Here is a 20,003-nt window from a genome sequence, read left to right on the forward strand (position 1 = left end):
ATTCACATTCTTCAGATAAAACACACAAAACACAGTCCTAACACCACTCAAACGTTACTATGCTTCACTTTCTTTACATAAAACACACAACCTATGGCCTTTATGTGGAAGCAAATCTGCCATCGGACTTTGAAATATTACCACCTTTGGATTAGCACTGAATTTTTTTGCACTGAAATTATTCATCTGAATTTCAGTGTCACATCACATGCTCTGTTCACAAGGCCATTACAAAAACATTTCCACAGTAAAATTTCTTCATCTTCAGGATATCAATAGTCTGTTATATTGTGTCTTTAGTGAGCCTTTCAGATTTTTGAGACACTTTGAAAAGAAAGAGATAATATCCGCGGAAGGAAGATAAACGTGTAGTTTTTCCACGGTAGGGAAGTTGTGTTCGTATTTCGCCATCTAGCGGCGACAGAATGCAACTAGTGCAGCATTTAAGGTGAAAGAGAAAATCCAAATGAATCGATTGCTCATCCTTGGTGTCCCGGATGTGTATCTGAATTTTTTGTAACTCGTATTTTGGTGTCTGAATTTCGTCTACAGAATTTGAGCAACTTCGAAATATATTGTTTGAATTTTTTTGAGCTTGAATTTTTTTTTATCTGAATTTATAAACCTTGAATAATAACAGTGAAAACGTGTTCTTGAAAAATCACAAGTTTTATTCAAAAGCAATTATATTCAGATGCATAATTTCAGTGCAAAAAAATTCAGTGCTACAAATTCAAAGGTGGTAATATTTCAAAGTCTGATGAGACAGATTTGCTTCCATACCTTTACTCCTTTTAATCTATTCAGTCTGTACTTCTCTATTTTTTCAGAAATGATTTGCTGTTACCTTTTCAGGAAGAAATTAGCCAGCTCTGGCTCTGTTTGTGTTGCTGCATCTAAACTGCCTCCACTTTTCAAACACAAGAAAAGTGGTTCATTTTATTCTCATTTTACTCTGTCTCTGGTCATGGAGATGGGCAGTTCACTTGGTCATTTCATGGCTCGAGACACTGTAGACCTGGCCACATGGTGGACTGTAAAATGATTGGACAGAGGGCAAGATGACAGGCAGAACCTCAGAGGGTGGGATCATAGGAGCTCTGCTTTACTGCTTTAGCAATGCTGTGAGAGGCAGCCATAGTTTAGCTTTAACTGTTTTCTTAATCTGTGATCACACACCCTGGACACTTTATGACTAAGTACAATAAATATCCTACAGATTGCTCCTTTAAGCTTATGTGACTTGGTAGGTTGTTTGACGATCCTTTTTTTGGCTTCATCAACCCCTCAGTGGCTTTAATCTGTACTGCTGAGCTACAAATTGTGCCTTCTTTATGGCCAACTGAGTGTCTTCCTCATTGATATCCAGATGCCACACAGCTCTCACAGAGTTGGCAACATGAGGAAACATCAGAACACGAACTCCGCACCCCAGAGCCTCCACCTCTCCCTCGGTAACTGTCTCCATCAGCTCACAGAACTCAGTAGGACTTGGCCCAGGGTCTTGCACTCTGAACCGCACAATGTTTGTTTCCACAGACGCCAAGTCGACCTCATACAGAGGAGGATTGCACTCCATTAGAGCTGCAAGTGAACAAGAGATTTTACATTACTCTCCTGAAAAAGTACCAAATATTTTACTCAGCCCAATTTTACAGTCTTTTTTTCTGTACAGCTTTAAAATGTTCAGTTTGAAGTGTTAGGCTTGGAAATATCTAATGAAGCACATGGAAATATAAAATAACTATTAAATAATATGTTCTTTATTTAGGGATCTATGAATATGCAAACGTCCCTGATTTTTTTCCCCACCTCTGCAGCTTCTCGGCTCACGTTCAATTGCTAATCAAAAGCACATTGTAGTTGTTTTCTCTGTTTTACTGACCATTCTTCTCTATACAACCTTAAGTGGTAATTTTATTTACTCAGCCATACACATTTAAATATTTTTTCCTCGAGGCTGAAAGATCACAGGGTCTCTCTTTTAACTGTTGTGCTCCTATCTGTTGCGCCTAATGTTACGATTCCTCGTGTCATGCATGGTCCACAGGGGTATAAGTCCACACAAAGTATTGAAGCTCCAACTTTATACAAAGTCAAGTTGCAACAGCTTTAATCATGTTTTTAAAAGACATACATCACCTTTAGCAAAGCTCCTGGCATTCTTGTGGTCTTCCTCCAGCCTCTCTGTCATGTCCATTAAAGCAATCTTACCAGCTGCTGCCAAAATGCCTGATTGGCGCATTCCACCACCCAGTGCTTTCCGAGCTCGTACTGCCCTCTGAATGAAATCTTTGGATCCAACAAGCATGGTGCCCACTGGTGCCCCCAAACCCTACCAAAACACACATTAACTCAAGTTCTTAGTTGTACAATAAATCTTGATACTTGATCATGATTATGAATTTGGAACTAAAATTAATTTGCATGGCACAATGAATTTTCAGTGTGATCTCATTTAAAGAATTATGTTATAAAGTATGAATTGCCTACTTTTTGAAAACTATTAAAGATTGTTTGCCACTTGGGCAAAGAGCAATTTCATATTCATCTGTAATCTCTACCTGTGTCAAAGACTCAGAAAATATTCATTTCCCAAAAGATACAAACAAGTCCAGTAATTAAAATGTAAATACCCTCACTGACATCCACACTCAGAATTACATTAAGTGCAAAGTGTGATTGGGTTTATTTCAGCCGGGTAAATCTGCATGTGAGCAATGAACCGAAGAGCAATGCAGTGCTTGCTCCTTCTGGAGAGAGGAGCAGGGAGTCTCAAGTACTGGAAGGACATGATTACAGGCTTGTGCCAGCCGCCAGATTTAATATTATGTAGAACAAAGAAGCTTAATTACTTGGACATCAGCAATACCCTTAACAGGTTATGTAATATTTCAGTACTATCATTATGCAGGTACATTTCCAATGTCTAAACAAACTAAGGAGGCCGCATTTAAACCTATTAGACATCAGGTTTCTGGGGAAATCAAGTGGATTTTTTAAAATCCTCATAACATTTAGACTGAATTGGCAAAATTATCATTGGCCAAAGACCAATGCAACTTTGAATTTTTTTTTGTTTGTTTCAAAGACATATGAATTATCCTTATTTGTCCAGGAGTTTATGGAAATGCCTCATTAAGTCATTATTATAGGCCAGAAATGTACAGCTTCATCAAAAGGCACAAACACAGTGATTCTGCTTTTGAATAAAAGGAAAAAATCCTAACTGATACCCTACCTTTGACAGACAGACACTGACAGTATGGCAGTGTTGCAGGATGACTGAGGGACTAACACCCAGTGCAACTGCTGCATTCATCACCCTGGCACCATCCATATGCACGTGAAGCCCAAAGTCATCAGCTATAGAACGCAGCTAACAGAGAGAGAGAGAGAGAGAGAGAGAGAGAGAGAGAGAGAGAGAGAGAGAGAGAGAGAGAGAGAGAGAGGATATTTAGAAAAACACCATTGTTAAACAGAATCAACAGGTCCTAACAAAGTATACAGAGCAAAATATGGACTAAAATCTTTTATCATAGACCTACAAAGTGCACATAAATGGTAAGTGAAACTGATACAATAAAAAAGTGTAGAAACAATGGAGTACTTTTAAGTGTTTGGCTGACTAGTGTAGTTCTACAATGCTAAGACAAGCCAGATTTTCTGGTTTTGCTCAATCATTTTGAAAGGATCTGAACAAATTGAATAATATTTTTATACAAGCATTGTGCCACAAATGGCAAGGATAAACTTTATATATTTTATTTTCATCACATCCATTTAAAGTTTTTGATCAATCTGTGCATTAAAAACTTTCAAAATGTGCAGTTTAAATATTATTTGGGTTAAGAACCTCTGTCCTTGTTTTCTTTGTAAGGCTAACCAACTTGATCATATGAAGGCTGTACTTTAGCCTGGCTAGTTTTCATTGTAAGTTATTTATAAACTTGTTATGATAATGTGTCACAGCCACTAAAAGAATGATCATACTATATATCTGTGAATGTACTATTAGTTCAGTAAAAATTAACATGTCACATGTTAATATGCTAATTCTAACCAAACACATATCTAAATGTGAAGAATAATGGGAGTTGGTAGTTGTTCACCAACCTCCTGCAGGAATGAGAGAGGAAGGACTCGTCCACCCAGGATGTTGTGTGTGTTTTCCACACACACCAGGCGAGAGCGGGGGTAGTGGGCATCAGGGTAGCCGTGACGGATCTTTGAGACCAGCTGGTCCAGATCAAATGTTCCATCAGCCAGAGTTGTGACGGTGGTGGAATGTACTCCAGCAATCTGAACACATCAGAGCAGGTGCATTTCATCAACATTCAACACACCACCATCAGACAAAAACAAACCAAGCATGCAACAGAAGAGACATGTTTTTGCCTGCTTTTGCAAATTATGATTTCAAGACTTCAGACGTCAGTCTGCTTAACTGTTTAGCGGAATGAATATGAATGAAAAAAATGTACCTGTGCACTTCCTCCCTGTTCATAGACATGGAGATGAGAGAGATCCCCCACTATCATCTCATCCCCCCTCTCCCTGCAGTGCACCATCACTGAAAGACAGAGAAAGAGAGAGAAAATATGAGACTTCAAGAACAAAAGTATTTCAAATGGCACATAAATGTTACTATAAACTCAGCTAGATGAATATTTTCAGTTTCACAATTTGAAAAAACAGCATGAAAATGTACAATAATAAACACCAAACAGCTGTGAATGTAATTTCCATAATTTTATTTAAAAATGTGCTTATTGTTGCTGTCATTACAAAACCCCTGTTCCTTAAAAACTCAGGGATTAACATGTCTTCTAATTTATGAAATAAAATTAGTGTTAAAAAAGTATTGAATGGAATATTTCAAGTATGAAATGAAAAAAACAAATTCACTTGAAACTTATTTCCAAAGAAGCCTCCTTTTGCTTCTGACGACATGGTACAGAAAACCCCTGCCAAACCCAACCTAACGCCACTCACTGTAGAATGAATATTTCAAATTGTACAGGGTCACCCACAGCATAAGACGGTCACTATATATTAGCAGATATTTTTATCCTGTGAAGCAATGCAACTTCTTTCAAATTTAACAAACAAATGTAAATAATGCTATTTTATAGTAAACATCTACAATTGTGGGGAACTGCAGTTCTCGCCGGTTTGTTTATGTTCAGAGGTTTGTTTATGTCCGTGTCTTTTAAGGAGGAACAGTGTGTTTGAGGAGAAAAACGACTGTTGTTTGTACTTGGCTGAAGTTTCACTAGTCTGTAAGTTTATATTCACTATCTTAATTACCACAGAAACTTGTTTGTAACTTGAGTTGTTTAGTTTTGTAGCACTATGAACTGTTTACATTCAGGCAGTTTGCAGTCTCCTGAATTTAGAGTGGGTTCTTACCAAAATAATTAGAAACAGCAAAAATAAGTTAATAATACCCACCTAGGGAGCATGATCAAAGCAATAACCTCTACTCTTCTCATGAAGAGATTTTTACTACTTTACTGACACCTGGGTTGCATAAACACATAAAACTGGTTTCCAGTACACATTCAGACTTGAGAACTGAATTTTACAAAAAGTTATCTTGGGTTACAATTGTGAATGTCACCTTTAAACCTTTTTTCATGTATGAATTAGTTTTGCTTTGTTGGTGACAGCAGCCCCAGAATTTGGTAATTGAACATAAAATGACCTCATTATTAAAAGTTATTGCATTCATTTGTAACAAACTGTGCACCAAAATCATTTTCATGCTGACAGATGCTGAAATCACTGTTAATTGCAACTACAGTAAAAGCACTGGAGACCTACATTTTTTTAAATTCCATTCTGTCCCCAAAGTAACAATGCTTTTGTTTAGTATAGATTTTGGTCACTTTATATGTACTGATTCTAATCCTAAATGTAAAGATTAATATTAATATGTGCCACATTAAAAGGAACAGCAGCTTCTTTTGTGTCCAGGAGAAGACTTCAGGAGGCTGGTGCTAGCTAGAGAGCCACAAAACCCAGAACATATCCAAGAGGTTTAAAAGAATGAGAGACTTTCTCTCCATCTCAGGGCTACACTGAAGAAAATAATATTACCCCTGTCCATTTTCCCCCTTTGCTGTTACTACTGAAGAATGGAAACTAATTTAAACTTAACTTCTGGGCACTGTACACCATCCATCTTACCTGCAATCAGATTGCTCATGGTCCCTGTGGGGACGAACAAAGCTGCTTCCATTCCAAAAATATCAGCTGCCAATTTCTGCAGCTCTACAGAAACACAGAGAAAGGAGTTTTTAATGACAGAACTTCACATTCGTTTAATTATTCAAATAATGTACTGATTTCACATTTTGGAAAAGAAGAGCTGCATTTTGACAAGGCATATTTGTTTCCAGTTCCAAGTTCATGTTCTCAAGGCATCATATAGTTGTATTATCTCTGTTGCAGACGGGATTAGAGGGGCTCAGTATCACTGACATTATCTCACATAGGCAATAAAGCCTAGATTTATTCAGGTAAGGTTTCCTAAATAATTGATCATTTAAAGTGGATTTCATATGAAGCTATGACTTAAAATACACTACCCTTTTAGATTTACCAGACTCATTAGGTGTACTTGCACAAAATATCGGTATCAAATCAGTATCGCCGATATCACCCTGAATTTTACTCAGTATCTGATTAGAAAGGAAATTGGTGATATCCAACATCACTATCTCCCTGCGCAGCCGCAAAACAAACCGCTGTAGGAGGGACAGTGACTCCATTGGCTGCACATTGAATGATGGACAGATAACTGTGGCTGCTGATTGGCTAAATAAAGGTGACGACCAATGAAAAGCGTTTTCCCTGCTTAGGAGCCTTGAAGAATTCGTCCCTCGCTCCGGCTGAATCAGAGCTGCGTTTTTCTGTCAAACATAAAAGTGTGACTTCATAAATACATAACAAAACTCGTCCTGTACCGGTTAAAAACGGAACGCATCCTTTAGCGTCCAAATACGGGACAATTCCGTATTTGACGGGACGGTTAGCAACACTACGTGTGCGTATTCTGACTAGGGTGACCAGGCGTCCTCTTTTACCCGGACATGTCCTCTTTTTTAGACTTAAAAAAAATGTCCGGGCGGAATTTCAGAAACGTCCGGGATTTTGTTTTTCTAGAGCTTACATAGAATTTCGAGAAGCATTTCATTCACAAACTAGTCCCGCCCTCCCCTACTCCGATTGGTTCGCTTGAGTGAGAAGGGGGCGCGGTGAAGTAGCCTAAAATCTTCGGATTGGACGGCCTGAGTGTAGAGCTACCGTTATTGGTCGATAACCTTCTCTGTAAACATTTAATTGGTCAGTCTGCACGTCAGTAATGAAGACCGATAGCCAACGGCTATCTGGAGACAGAGAACCGTTGTTGGAAATGAAAGAGTTGGGGGGTCTTTAGCCCCCATAAAACTGGTCTAACGACTTCCATGGGTGCTAGTATCGGTTGATTAGCTGTAGGTGTAAATAGATTTGGGATATTGGTTGTAGTTGTTTGGCTTAGTTTGGCTTGATATTAGTGACAGTTGTTGTGCTGCGGGGTTTATAGACACATGTTCATCCAACTGTTCTTCTGAGTGTCCGTCCTCTTTCTACGGCAGTAAAAACTTCTATACTTCTCTGAGAAGACTAGCAGCTGGAACGTTGCTGTGAGGATTTGATGACGTTCAACCAAGAGTGGGTTGGACATTAAGCTCTGTTGGTATGGGATTAGTAGTTAGTAGTTAGTGGGCTTACGTACCGTTAACAGTGGGGTCCTCTCCGAACACATCGTCGCCCACCTGAGCGTGTGATATTGCGGTCCGCATCGCTCTCCCGGGTTTAGTGACAGTGTCACTGCGGAGGTCCACGGTGTGCACGGACACAGACCCTCTCCTCTCCGTTTCTCGGTCTCTTTCAGTGGCTACAGCTTTAGAGCCGCCATAATAAAACCTCACAGAGCCCTGTTTGAAAGAGCGCTGCATTTGAAGCCGCCTGTGCGCGAGGGAACAGTGTTTTACACACTGCATTAAAGCGCGAACAGAAGAGCACAGAGTGTTGGCAGCAACAGACATGTTTCAGTCTCTGCAGCTTTATTCGCCTTAAGGTGTTTGAAAGAACTTTGGATCGCTGTATTCGACGATCATTAACTAAAGCTTTAACATCAGACCTGAAGAATCGAGCAAGACACGTCGATAGGTGCTGTTTCCCAGGGCGCGTCCAAAACCACACAACACACACTGCACTTATGAGTGCACATGTAGGCTGATTACATATTTAAATTGACGTAGCCTACATTTATTTCATTAAGATTTATCCTACTCTTAACCAGTTGAAAAAACATCATTTGCATGTAAAATAAAATATTAAAAAAAAAAATCTGTCATGGCTTTTAGTGAAACATGATTTTGAAATTTTACATTAGACTAGTGCAGCAATCAGCACTCGGACTGATAATAGATGACCATTTTTAAACTTGTGAACATGACCTGTCAAAAATTGTGTTACATTTGGCATCTGTTTTAAAAAGTCTGGACGGTTTCATATTGTTTTACAACTGCACTGTTATTACTTTTGCATAAAATTAAAAGCCCTTTTAATTTCATGTCTTATAACATGGACTATTGCTCATGCGACTCATCTTAAAGATGAAAAATAAGAGTCCAAAAGGAGTAGCATCAAATTTATGTTGAAAAGAATGTGAAGTTCTAATAGTTGCTCACAGGCCGGCGGCTAGTCCTGGAGTTAGAAAGCGCTGTTTACCTTTGTCCAGCAGAGGGCGCAGTGTGATCAATTGTCATGTAATAGATTACTGGAGTTTATATTTGACGGATAATTTGATCATGACAAATGCATCTCTTTTTTTAAAAAATAATGAATAAACAGGAGTCCACAAACTTTTATCCAAAAATCATCGTTTAATAAGAAATCATACATTCCACCCTGTGAGTTTTTCGCTGGGCTGTTACCCTCAAATGGTTAACAGTATTATAATAGTGGGCAGTATGACTGTACTGATATCACAGACATGCGTTTACTGAATATGTTTTATGTTTGTCTGAAAAAGTTAAAAGCTACTACTGCCCAAATGCATGTTTTATTAGAAAGAAAGTTGGGTTTAAGTAGGTTTAGTCCAGGACAATGGTGTCCAACATTAACAGCAGTACAGCAATTCTCCTCAGGTTTGAAGATTTACCCTTTATTAATCCCTATAGGGACAATTATTAACATGACTGATATTGATTGATATGTAGTATTGCTTAAATATGTCAATGCTCATCAATTCTCTTAATTTAATCAAACCTAATAAAAGTTTGATAAAAAAGAAGAAGAAATTGCATATATATTTTGGCTCGCAAAGAACCCAAAAGCTCTTTAAAACAAATAGTACCACAAACAACAAAACACAGCAGTAGAGAGTAGAGAACAGCACAGATAGCAGCAGTGGGAGCAGGCAGCCAGCAGCACCGAACCCTGTGTTTCTAGGTATGGCTCCGGACCCACCGCTACCCTGAACTGGATACGTGGTTACAGACACTGAATAAATGTATTATTAGACAGAGGTTCCATCCATCCATCCATTATCTGTAAGCACTTATCCAATTCAGGGTCATGGTGGGTCCAGTGCCTACCTGGAATCATTGGGCGCAAGGCAGGAATACACCCTGGAGGGGGCACCAGTCCTTCACAGGGCTACAAACACTAACACATTCACTTACACCTACAGTCACTTTTGAGTCGCCAATCCACCTACCAATGTGTGTTTTTGGACTCCGGAGCACCCAGAGGAAACCCACGCGGACACAGGGAGAACACACCTACTCCTCACAGACAGTCACCCGGAGCGGGAATTGAACCCACAACCTCCAGGTCCCTGGAGCTGTGTGACACTACCTGCTGCGCCACCGTGCCGCCCTAGACAGGTTTTGCTGGTTAACTTTTCAGGTTTTCAAGTATCAACAACAATCCTACTCCAAACTGCTTTCGTTGTGCCAGCTGCAATTGTATGGAGCATTTGATTGGTTGTACTATTTCTAGTTTACCCATTTTTTCCCTCAAGCATAAATGGAGTGCAAGTTTTTGTACCACATAACACAGAGCAGCACTCTAGCAACCATCAACCAACCACCATAACAAACACCTGGGATACAATTACAAACACCTCAAACACATTAACAACAACTTAGCACCCACTCAAAAAAAAACACCTCAAATACTATTAATAAAAATTGGGACACTATAGCAACCACCAAGAATAAGCGTAACATCATAGCTCCCACTTAGGCAACATTTTAGCCACCACCTGAAATACCTTAGCAATTGCCCTAACCCCGTATGATACCATAGCAACCAACTGGATACACCTTAACAACACCATAGCACTCGACACTCCTTAGAAACCACTTTCTGCAAGCACCGGTAACACCTTAGAATCTACTGGAATCACTTTAGCAACCGCCCTAGCAACCACTTGGGGCTGATTTTTTCTAAACTTTTAATCTTTATCCACAGTTTCTGGCTAATCACATCCCCTTTTTTCCTCTCCAGGATCTAAATGATCTCAGAGATTTTGCCCCAGTTTTTCAAAACATTTTCAGACTGGATTAAGCTGGTCCAGATATCTCAGGATAAGGATTTCTAGATCTGGATTTTCTGTGATTTATTACTCCTCAATATTGCCATCTGCTGGACAAATAATTTTACTATTTTTTGGTAATGAAAAATAAAATTAAATCAAGCACTTTCCCTTTGTTTTCACTCTCCATACTTTACGTATAATTTTATAATAACATTTTATACTCTCTTCAATTATATTTTAAATGTCTATATTTTATAGTCACAGTTTTGTCTGAAAAACACTGAGCTACATGTATGCATGAAACACATTACCAACATTTCAATGATCATGAGAAAAATAAAGGTTTAACACAGAAGTCCTCTTTCAAAATTGTTTCTTACTTTTGCCAACATATTTAAATATATATTTTTTATTATTATTATTTTAAATTGTAAATATGCATGCTTTAAAATCACTTTTCAAGAACACCAGTTTATTTCCAAGTCATTTCTGTACCAAGTGTGTCTTCAACACACTTGGATCCACCTCTCAATGTGGGATCATGGTAATCCTGTTATTTGGTATGAAAACTATCCTAGATTTCTGCTAGAAGATTTGAAAACCCCAATTTTAGCATTTAATCCTTATTAAAGATTGGATTGGATTACAAACTCTAGATCCAAATCTTCAGGATCAAAAAACAAGTAATCAGTTTTGAAAAACCCATTTTTCAAGTTTAATCTAACTAGCTTGTTTTAATCTTGTTGAATACCTTTTGAAAAACGGCCACTGGAAACATTTTAGCAAGAACATAACACCAAGAACAGCACCTAGGGCGCTTTGGCAACCACATTAAACCTCCTGGGATACCATAACAACCAACTAGGTGCACCTTAGCAACAACCTCATATACAACAGGAATTGCTATAGCAACCACCTGGATCACCAAAGAAATTACCTGAAATTTAGCTTGTCAGCCATAGTAACACCTTACCAACCTCACAGAACACCTAAAATCTGGATATTTTAGATTCATCTGCTCTTTACTGACTGTGCTGCTTTACTGCTATACTGCTGAGCTACATATTGTGCTTTCTTTATGGCCAGCTGAGTGTCCTCTTCACTGATGTCCAGATGCCACACAGCTCTCACAGTGCCACCAAAGAAAGGAACCATCAGAACACGAACTCCACATCCTAGAGCCTCCACCTCTCCCTTGCTCACTGTTGCCATCACCTCACAGAACTCAGTAGGACTTGGCCAAGGTTCTTGCATTCTGAACCGCACAATGTTCGTTTCCACAGATGCCAAATCCATCTGGTACAGAGGAGGACTGCATTCCATCAGAGCTGCAAGTAAACAGAGACTTTACATTACTCTTCTAAAAAATGTTCCACATATATTTTATCTAATAGTTTTCCTTTTGTGTGCAGATTTATATATAACACCAATCCCAAAATTTTGGGATGCTGTGTAAAATGTAAATTTTAGATAGAGCCATGTTTACCATTGCGAAGCATCCCCTCTTCCTTTAACAACAGTCTGTAAACTGAGAAGACCAACTACTGGAGTTTTGGGAGAGGCAAGAATTCTTCAGCAGTCCTTATAGAGCGACACATACGCACACGGACACTTTTGAGTCACCAATCCACCTACCAACGTGTGTTTTTGGACCATGGGAGGAAACTGGAGCACTTGTAGGAACATCCATGCGGACACGGGGAGAACTCCTCACAGACAGTCACCTGGAGCAGGACTTGAACCCACAACCTCCAGGTCCCTGGAGCTGTGTGACTGCGACACTACCTGCTGCACCACCGTGCTGCCCCCTGAGAGACTCTGTCATGTGATTTAGTTGCAAACTGCTCCTCCAGCTGTTTATTTTTTAGTTTTTTGTAGTAACACTTATTTTTCCAGCATTTAAATATTGGTCTATGAGATGTATCAAATATAAAATCATTGCATTCTGTTTATATACATTTATTTAGATTTTACACATGAAATTCAGGTTGTAAAAAGTTTAGCTTGGAAATGTGCCATTTACCCATTAACAAAAATGTTTCTAAGCATTTATCACATAATTATAGTTGTTGCTGATTAGTCTGTGAAATAATTCATAATGTATATATATATATATATATATATTTCAGCTAGCTTTGCGCAGTGGATCTTATTCTTATACAGGCGTCAAAAAAAATGAACAATATGTCCATGAGTGTTTTGATACATATTGTAATTTCTGTCAGTCAGCTGCTCAAGGTGCAGTTGTTGTAGTCAGTGACATGTAATTGTGCACAACATGAGTACAACTATGTTCAGTGGAGTGATCATGCACCATTTAATACATTTGGGAATAGGGGCGCCAAAAAACATTTGCACATATATTTTAAGTCAAGCTGCCACAGCTGTATTTATGACTTTTAAAGGCATACATCACCTTTAGCAAAGCTCCTGGCATTTCTGTGGTCCTCCTTCATTCTACCCATCATGTCCGTTAGAGCAATCTTACCAGCCGCAGCCAAAATTCCTCCTTTGTGTAACCCACCGCCCAGTGCTTTACGAGCTCTTACTGCCTTCTGAATGAAATCTTTGGGTCCAGCTAGCATGGTGCCCACTGGTGCCCCCAAACCCTACAAAAACATGATAAAAAAAAATCATGATAAATAAACTCAGAAGTACAAAAGAATCTAGATCTTTGACTATGAATATGGATTCTTTTGTGTTCTCTATAATCTCCATCAGGAAATGATATGAATTTGCAAGGCAAAATGTATTTTCACTGTGATTTCATTTATAGGTCAAGGACATTTAGCACAGCTGTGTAACATATCTAATGTGGGAATAGACATACTTCAATTTCATATGCATCTGTTAGATAGATCAGATAGATAGATTCAACTTTGTCATTGCTCAGTACAAATACAGAAGTGCAAATAACAATAGCATAGTGCAAAGACAAGATATATAATATAAAAATTATATATATATATATATATACACACACACACATTACAGTAATATGATCTGTATCCGAGTTAAATACTGTCTGTGTATTTTATCTGATGATACTAATTTCCTGAAATGATACAATCCTGTAATTAAAATGCAACTACCATCACTGACATCCACACTCAGGATTACATAAAGTGGCCAATGTGAATGGGTTTACTTCAGCCAGGTAAATCTGCATGTGAGCAATGAACTGAAGAGCAACGCAAATCTTACTCCTTCTGGAGAGAGGAGCAGGGAGACTCAAGTCCTGGAAGGACATGATTACAGGCCTGTGCCAGCCGCCAGACTCTATTTCTAGAACAAAGAAGCTTGATCACTTGGACATCAGCAATGCCCTTAACAGGGTACATAAAATGTTACTACACTTGATATGAATGTACAGTATCCAATATTAAGACAAATCACTTAAAAATGCTAGTCATTTGGTTTCAGTGGAAAACCTCAAAAACCTTGGAATCGCTGGTTCAGCATGGAAATGCTGCCTCAAAATGGGCACTATCTCTGAAACTTGCTCCTAGAATGTAACAGCCAGGCATTCAAACATTCTAAAAATCAAAATGAATGAGCAGTAAATACTACAAGCTGATTCAAAGCATCATTTAAACTGAATGGTCTGTAACTGGTATCCTACCTTAGACAGAGAGACACTGACAGTATGGCAGTGTTGCAGGATGACTGAGGGACTAACACCCAGTGCCACTGCTGCATTCATCAGCCTGGCTCCATCCATATACAGACTAAGCCCATACTCATCCACTACAGAACGCAGCTACGAGAAAGAAAATGCTGCCATCAGAAAACCACCATATTAATAAATATGAACATTCCTACATTCCCATGATATACACTGCAAATCTGAATATGCTGTATAGGGTTACAGCGTGAAGGATTGCCCCAAGGCATCTCAGGATATATCACATATATTTTTCAGTTAACATGTAAATCACAGATATGCGTAGGACACAAAATGTAGCATGGAACAAGATAATACTTTTAAACAAACACATCTCTGTTATATATTCAAATGTATAATTTGTTTGAACCAAAAGCCACACAAGTGCAAATGTTCATTGTAATGAACTAAGGGGCTGCTTGGAACACTCTTAAAACATCAACTGTATGTTATTGAATACTGTGTGAAACTCAGAAGATTTGTTTTGTAAGAAATATATAAAGTGTATTGTAGTGATAAGCTTTTATTCACATTACCTTTAAATATATGTTTTTTCATTAATCTGTGCACCACTTCTAAAATTTGTCATTGTTCTCTTTGTAAGGTAATAATTCTGCAGAAGTTTAATATTAAGATTGCAGGTTATTTATAAATCACCAAGTGAATAATATAATTTAGGGTTGAATTGTATGACTTTACACCTAGCTCAGTGATAGAAATGGTTTGATTATTTGTTCTTCTTTCTCCCTTAGAGCTGCACTCACAGGGTGCATGATCAAATATTTACATAATTGTAAGGAATATAACAAGTGTTGGTAGTTGTTCACCAACCTCCTGCAGGAATGAGAGAGGAAGGACTCGTCCACCCAGGATGTTGTGTGTGTTTTCCACACACACCAGGCGAGAGCGGGGGTAGTGGGCATCAGGGTAGCCGTGACGGATCTTTGAGACCAGCTGGTCCAGATCAAATGTTCCATCAGCCAGAGTTGTGACGGTGGTGGAGTGTACTCCAGCAATCTGAACACATCAGAGCAGGTGCATTTCATCAACATTCAACACACCACCATCAGACAAAAACAAAAACAAAAAACTGATTTCAGGACTTCAGACATCGGTAGTAGTTCAGGAATGAAAATATTAATAAATAATGAAAGCACACACTGAATTAAAAGGTCTTAAATCATACCTGTGCACTTCCTCCTTGTTCATAGACATGGAGATGAGAGAGATCCCCCACTATCATCTCATCCCCCCTCTCCCTGCAGTGCACCATCACTGAAAGACAGAGAGAACTGTAAGAACATCAGGAATATAAATTATATCAAACGGCCCATACATTTTATTATAGAGGTCAGCTACATGAGCATTTTCTATTTGACCATTTTAAAATAAATCACAAAAATTTAAAATGACAAACACTAAACACAAGTAACTTAACAAAGTATTTGCAGATGATTCTACTCTTATTTTCCACCGTTGCAACTAAAATTATATATATATATATTTATATAATAACAATATTATATTATTATTATATATTATATTATATAAATTATTATTTACACCGTTTATATTCTGTATGTATATGTAAATTAGATGAAATATAATGACTAATGTAGAGATTATTATTCTTCTTACACACTCAATGTCTGCATGTTTACTCAATTTCTGCCACATTGAAATGAACAGACAGCTTTCTTTGTGTCCAGGAGGAGACTTCAGGGCTCTGGTGCTAGGGAGCCATACAACCCAGCATATATCCAAGAGCATACAAAACAATACATTTTCACAATTTCTTCCCCTTCACTGTTGCTACTGAAAAATGGAAACTAATTTAAACTTAACTTCTGGGCACTGTACACCATCCATCTTACCTGCAATCAGATTGCTCATGGTCCCTGTGGGGACGAACAAAGCTGCTTCCATTCCAAAAATATCAGCTGCCAATTTCTGCAGCTCTACAGAAACACAGAGAGAAAGGAGTCTTTAATTACAGAACTTTACTTTCATCTAATTAATCAACAGATTTCAGACTTCTGACTTTTTGTATTTTTAGCAAACTTATATTACACAAATTGCCTCAGGTATTCATTTTTGTAGGCCCTAACTATGAAAATCATATGACCTTAAGCCTCGTGACTTTACAGAGATATTGAAACAAAAGATTAATGAGGTCATATATAAAGGATTCTGAATTTCCTGCAGAAGTTATGAGTCCTGTCCCGCCCTTAGAGGCAGATTTAGAAGAGGCTTCCATGGCCCTGAGCCAACAGGACAAATGTTCTTCATGTTCTGTGAAGGCCCCATTCAGTACAGTATCTTTGCCACTGAGGGATATAGAGCCCACTACCACAGCAGCTGCAGTCAATGCTGCACTAGAAGTGAAAAATATTTTACCATACTGAAGACTTGAATTATTTTATTTGGAAATTAAAAATCAACATGAACATATCTGTCAGCACAGTATGTGAAATACACAAATTAGTCTGTAAACATTTGGGAAATTACGCTGGTTTATGAAAACTCTGTTTAAAATCGTTTGGTTGTGGGGTTGTTACTGGTTGTCGTTTGGCTGCTGTAGTTGTTAGACTGAAAGTTTAAGGTGTATCATCACTGCCCAAACGCTTCCAGACACCTGCTCATCCAAGTTTCCTTTGGCTGCAGTAAGAACTTTCTATGAAGATCATACAATATTTTAGCTAAAAGGTATATAGTATATCACAGATATATGTATTAATTAATTTACTAGTACTGAAATGTAGATGAGCTTTCTTACTGTCAACAGTTGGGTCTTCTCCAAACACATCGCCGTCCACGTGAGCGTGTGACATCGCGCTCCGCATCGCAGTCCCGGGTTTAGTGACTACGTCACTGCGGAGGTCCACTGTGTGAACGGACACAGGTCCGCTCCTGTCCGCTTCTCGATGTCTGTCAGCTGCTACAGCTTTGGGGCAGCCATAATAAAATGTTACAGAGCCATGTATTTGAAGCCTCCTCTGCGCGGGGGAGCAGTGTTTTACACAACGCATTAATAAGCGAACAGAAGAGTACACAGTGTTAACAGCAGACATGTTTCTCTGCAGCTTTACTCACAGTATTCGCTTTACCTGAAGCAAACTTCCAAATACAGGTCCGCAGAGGGGTAATACTGACAATAGGTGTGTTGCATTTATTGCATACCTAATTAAGAAAAACAATGTGGCTATTTAATGTGTTTACGTTTTATAAGTCTACTCACACAAACAAAACCACAAACATTTTATGAATGCAGGTGTGTCCACAACCCAGCTAGCAAACTGAAGTCAAGCCAGCCTCCACTTGGAAAAGCTTGGTCAAGCCAGCCCCCACTTAGATTTGGTGGAACGTCGTATTCTGAACATTACGGTAATAGCTTGCAGAGGAACACATTTCTAAATAAAAGCCAAAAGTCAATGACAGGAAATGTATGTAATAATAAATAATTTTCTAAACAAATAATAAATGGATAAACAACAAATATTTGCTATTTTGTGGAAATGATGAAGATTTTAGGACATGACTCTCAAGTCACTCTGATGTGCCATTTAAAAAAAAGGCCCTTTGTGTAGTCCTGTCTGTAAATTTATTTCCAAATTTAAATAAATATTAAAAAGAAACCTTTAGTTTGCACAGAACAATTTCACTTCATAATCATAGTACAACACCTGATTATGTCACTCAATTAATATAAAGTCATTCTGATGTGTCATTTCAAAATAAAGGCCATTTGAATTGTCCCATTTCTGTAAATTTAATTTCAAATGTAAATAATTATTAAAAAGAAACCTTTAGTTTGCACAGAACAATTTCACTTCATAATCATAGTACCACACCTGATTATGTCACTCACTTAATATGAAGTCATTCTGATGTATCATTCCAAAATAAAGGCCCTTTGAATTGTCCCATGTCTGTAAAATTAATTTCAAATTTAAATAATTATTAAAAGGAAACCTTTAGTTTGCACAGAACAATTTCACTTCATAATCATAGTACCACACCTGATTATGTCACTCACTTAATATGAAGTCATTCTGATGTATCATTCCAAAATAAAGGCCCTTTGAATTGTCCCATGTCTGTAAAATTAATTTCAAATTTAAATAATTATTAAAAGGAAACCTTTAGTTTGCACAGAACAATTTCACTTCATAATCATAGTACAACACCTGATTATGTCACTCACTTAATATGAAGTCATTCTGATGTATCATTCCAAAATAAAGGCCCTTTGAATTGTCCCATGTCTGTAAAATTAATTTCAAATTTAAATAATTATTAAAAGGAAACCTTTAGTTTGCACAGAACAATTTCACTTCATAATCATAGTACCACACCTGATTATGTCACTCACTTAATATGAAGTCATTCTGATGTGTCATTTCAAAATAAAGGCCATTTGAATTGTCCCATTTCTGTAAATTAATTTCCAAATTTAAATAATTATTAAAAAGAAACCTTTAGTTTGCACAGAACAATTTCACTTCATAATCATAGTACCACACCTGATTATGTCACTCACTGAATATGAAGTCATTCTGGTGTGCCATTTTAAAAAATAACTATTGTAAATGATCACATTTCAGCTATATTCACTCCGGATGTTGGAATTGTTATTAAAAGGAATCCTCCAGTTTGCACACACCACTTTCACTTTATAATGAAAGTACACCCCCTAAATATATGTCTCTCACTTAATATCAAGTCATTCTTGTGTGCCATTTCAGATTAGGACCACTGTAATCAATCAGATTTAAATTATATTCACTGTAGATGTTGAGATTGTTAATAAAAGGAATCCTCCAGTTTGTAAACACTACTTTCACTTCATAATGATAGTACAGCACATGCAAGCATCAATCATTTAATGTCATACTATTGTAGTGTGTCTAATTTGTTCATCCACTCATTACATCCAGATCACATTACTGATATAATGCACGACGCGGTTCCTCAGCGCCTTCAAGAGTAGTCGACTCATGTAACGAGTGATTACTCCAGTGTGAATCGAAGGAACTGGCGTTAGAAGCGTGCTGGAGTCACCCCCTCGCTGGTGGATTACCCCTTCAGGTCCGGGGAAATTTTTTGGGGGGGGTTAAGGGTGGGGGCTGTTAGCCTCCGACTTCAGGACAAGGGAAGTGAGGCTAACAGGGGCGCACCTCTGGGGGATCCATGGTTAAAGAAATCCCTCAAGAGTTCGCCCATCAGACCCCCTAAACCCTTAACAGTTCCAGTACAGGACGTCGTTGCAGGGCCCCCTGCCTCCGTGGACGTCGTTGCAGGGCCCCCTGCCTCCGTGGCGTCGTCGCAGGGCCCCCTGCCTCCGTGGACGTCGTCGCAGGGCCCCCTGCCTCCGTGGACGTCGTCGCAGGGCCTCCTGCCTCCGTGGACGTCGTCGCAGGGCCTCCTGCCTCCGTGGACGTCGTCGCAGGGCCTCCTGTCTCTGTGGACGTCGTCGCAGGGCCTCTTGTCTCCGTGGACGTCGTCGCAGGGCCGTCTGCTCCCAAGGACGTCGCTGCACTCCCTCCTGATCTCCAGGAGAAGCTTGCAAGCCTCTTGGCACGTCTGGAGGTCTCCATGAAGGCGGCACCCGCCGCTCCTGTCTCTGTGAAGGCGGCACCAGCCGCTCCTGTCTCTGTGAAGGCGGCACCAGCCGCTCCTGTCTCCGTGAAGGTGGCACCAGCCGCTCCTGGACCCGTGACTGTGGCTCCGGCCGCTTCT

At 38.8% G+C, this 20,003-nt stretch overlaps 2 protein-coding genes across 2 annotated transcripts; both read right to left on the bottom strand.

Moving 5' to 3' along the window:
- Positions 1–918: 918 nt before the first annotated feature.
- Positions 919–8,150, bottom strand: LOC136692588 (uncharacterized). Its single transcript, XM_066666120.1, has 7 exons — positions 7,784–8,150; positions 6,193–6,276; positions 4,485–4,573; positions 4,117–4,302; positions 3,242–3,379; positions 2,143–2,335; positions 919–1,584 (listed from the first exon to the last, which is right to left on the bottom strand). The coding sequence occupies exons 1-7, from the start codon at positions 8,094–8,096 to the stop codon at positions 1,280–1,282; spliced, it is 1,308 nt and encodes a 435-aa protein (XP_066522217.1). The 5' UTR covers positions 8,097–8,150; the 3' UTR covers positions 919–1,279.
- A 3,461-nt stretch (positions 8,151–11,611) lies between these two features.
- LOC136690972 (uncharacterized) lies at positions 11,612–17,335 on the bottom strand. The gene is made up of 7 exons (XM_066663139.1): positions 17,041–17,335; positions 16,139–16,222; positions 15,451–15,539; positions 15,096–15,281; positions 14,223–14,360; positions 13,017–13,209; positions 11,612–11,928 (listed from the first exon to the last, which is right to left on the bottom strand). The coding sequence occupies exons 1-7, from the start codon at positions 17,333–17,335 to the stop codon at positions 11,612–11,614; spliced, it is 1,302 nt and encodes a 433-aa protein (XP_066519236.1).
- Positions 17,336–20,003: the final 2,668 nt, after the last annotated feature.

This window comes from Hoplias malabaricus, chromosome 3, assembly GCF_029633855.1.
Source record: "Hoplias malabaricus isolate fHopMal1 chromosome 3, fHopMal1.hap1, whole genome shotgun sequence".
In the NCBI taxonomy this organism is placed as follows: domain Eukaryota; kingdom Metazoa; phylum Chordata; class Actinopteri; order Characiformes; family Erythrinidae; genus Hoplias; species Hoplias malabaricus.

Coding starts and splice junctions, on each gene's coding strand:
- LOC136692588 (XM_066666120.1), bottom strand. CDS start 8,096: ATGTCTGTTGCTGCCAACACTCTGTGCTCTTCTGTTCGCGCTTTAATG. Junction 6,277..7,783: donor AGAGGACCCCACTGTTAACG/GTACGTAAGCCC, acceptor GTGTTTCTGTAG/AGCTGCAGAAATTGGCAGCT. Junction 3,380..4,116: donor CTCTCTCATTCCTGCAGGAG/GTTGGTGAACAA, acceptor TCTCTCTGTTAG/CTGCGTTCTATAGCTGATGA.
- LOC136690972 (XM_066663139.1), bottom strand. CDS start 17,335: ATGTCTGCTGTTAACACTGTGTACTCTTCTGTTCGCTTATTAATGCGT. Junction 15,282..15,450: donor AACAAGGAGGAAGTGCACAG/GTATGATTTAAG, acceptor TGATGTGTTCAG/ATTGCTGGAGTACACTCCAC. Junction 11,929..13,016: donor TGCCAGGAGCTTTGCTAAAG/GTGATGTATGCC, acceptor GTTTACTTGCAG/CTCTGATGGAATGCAGTCCT.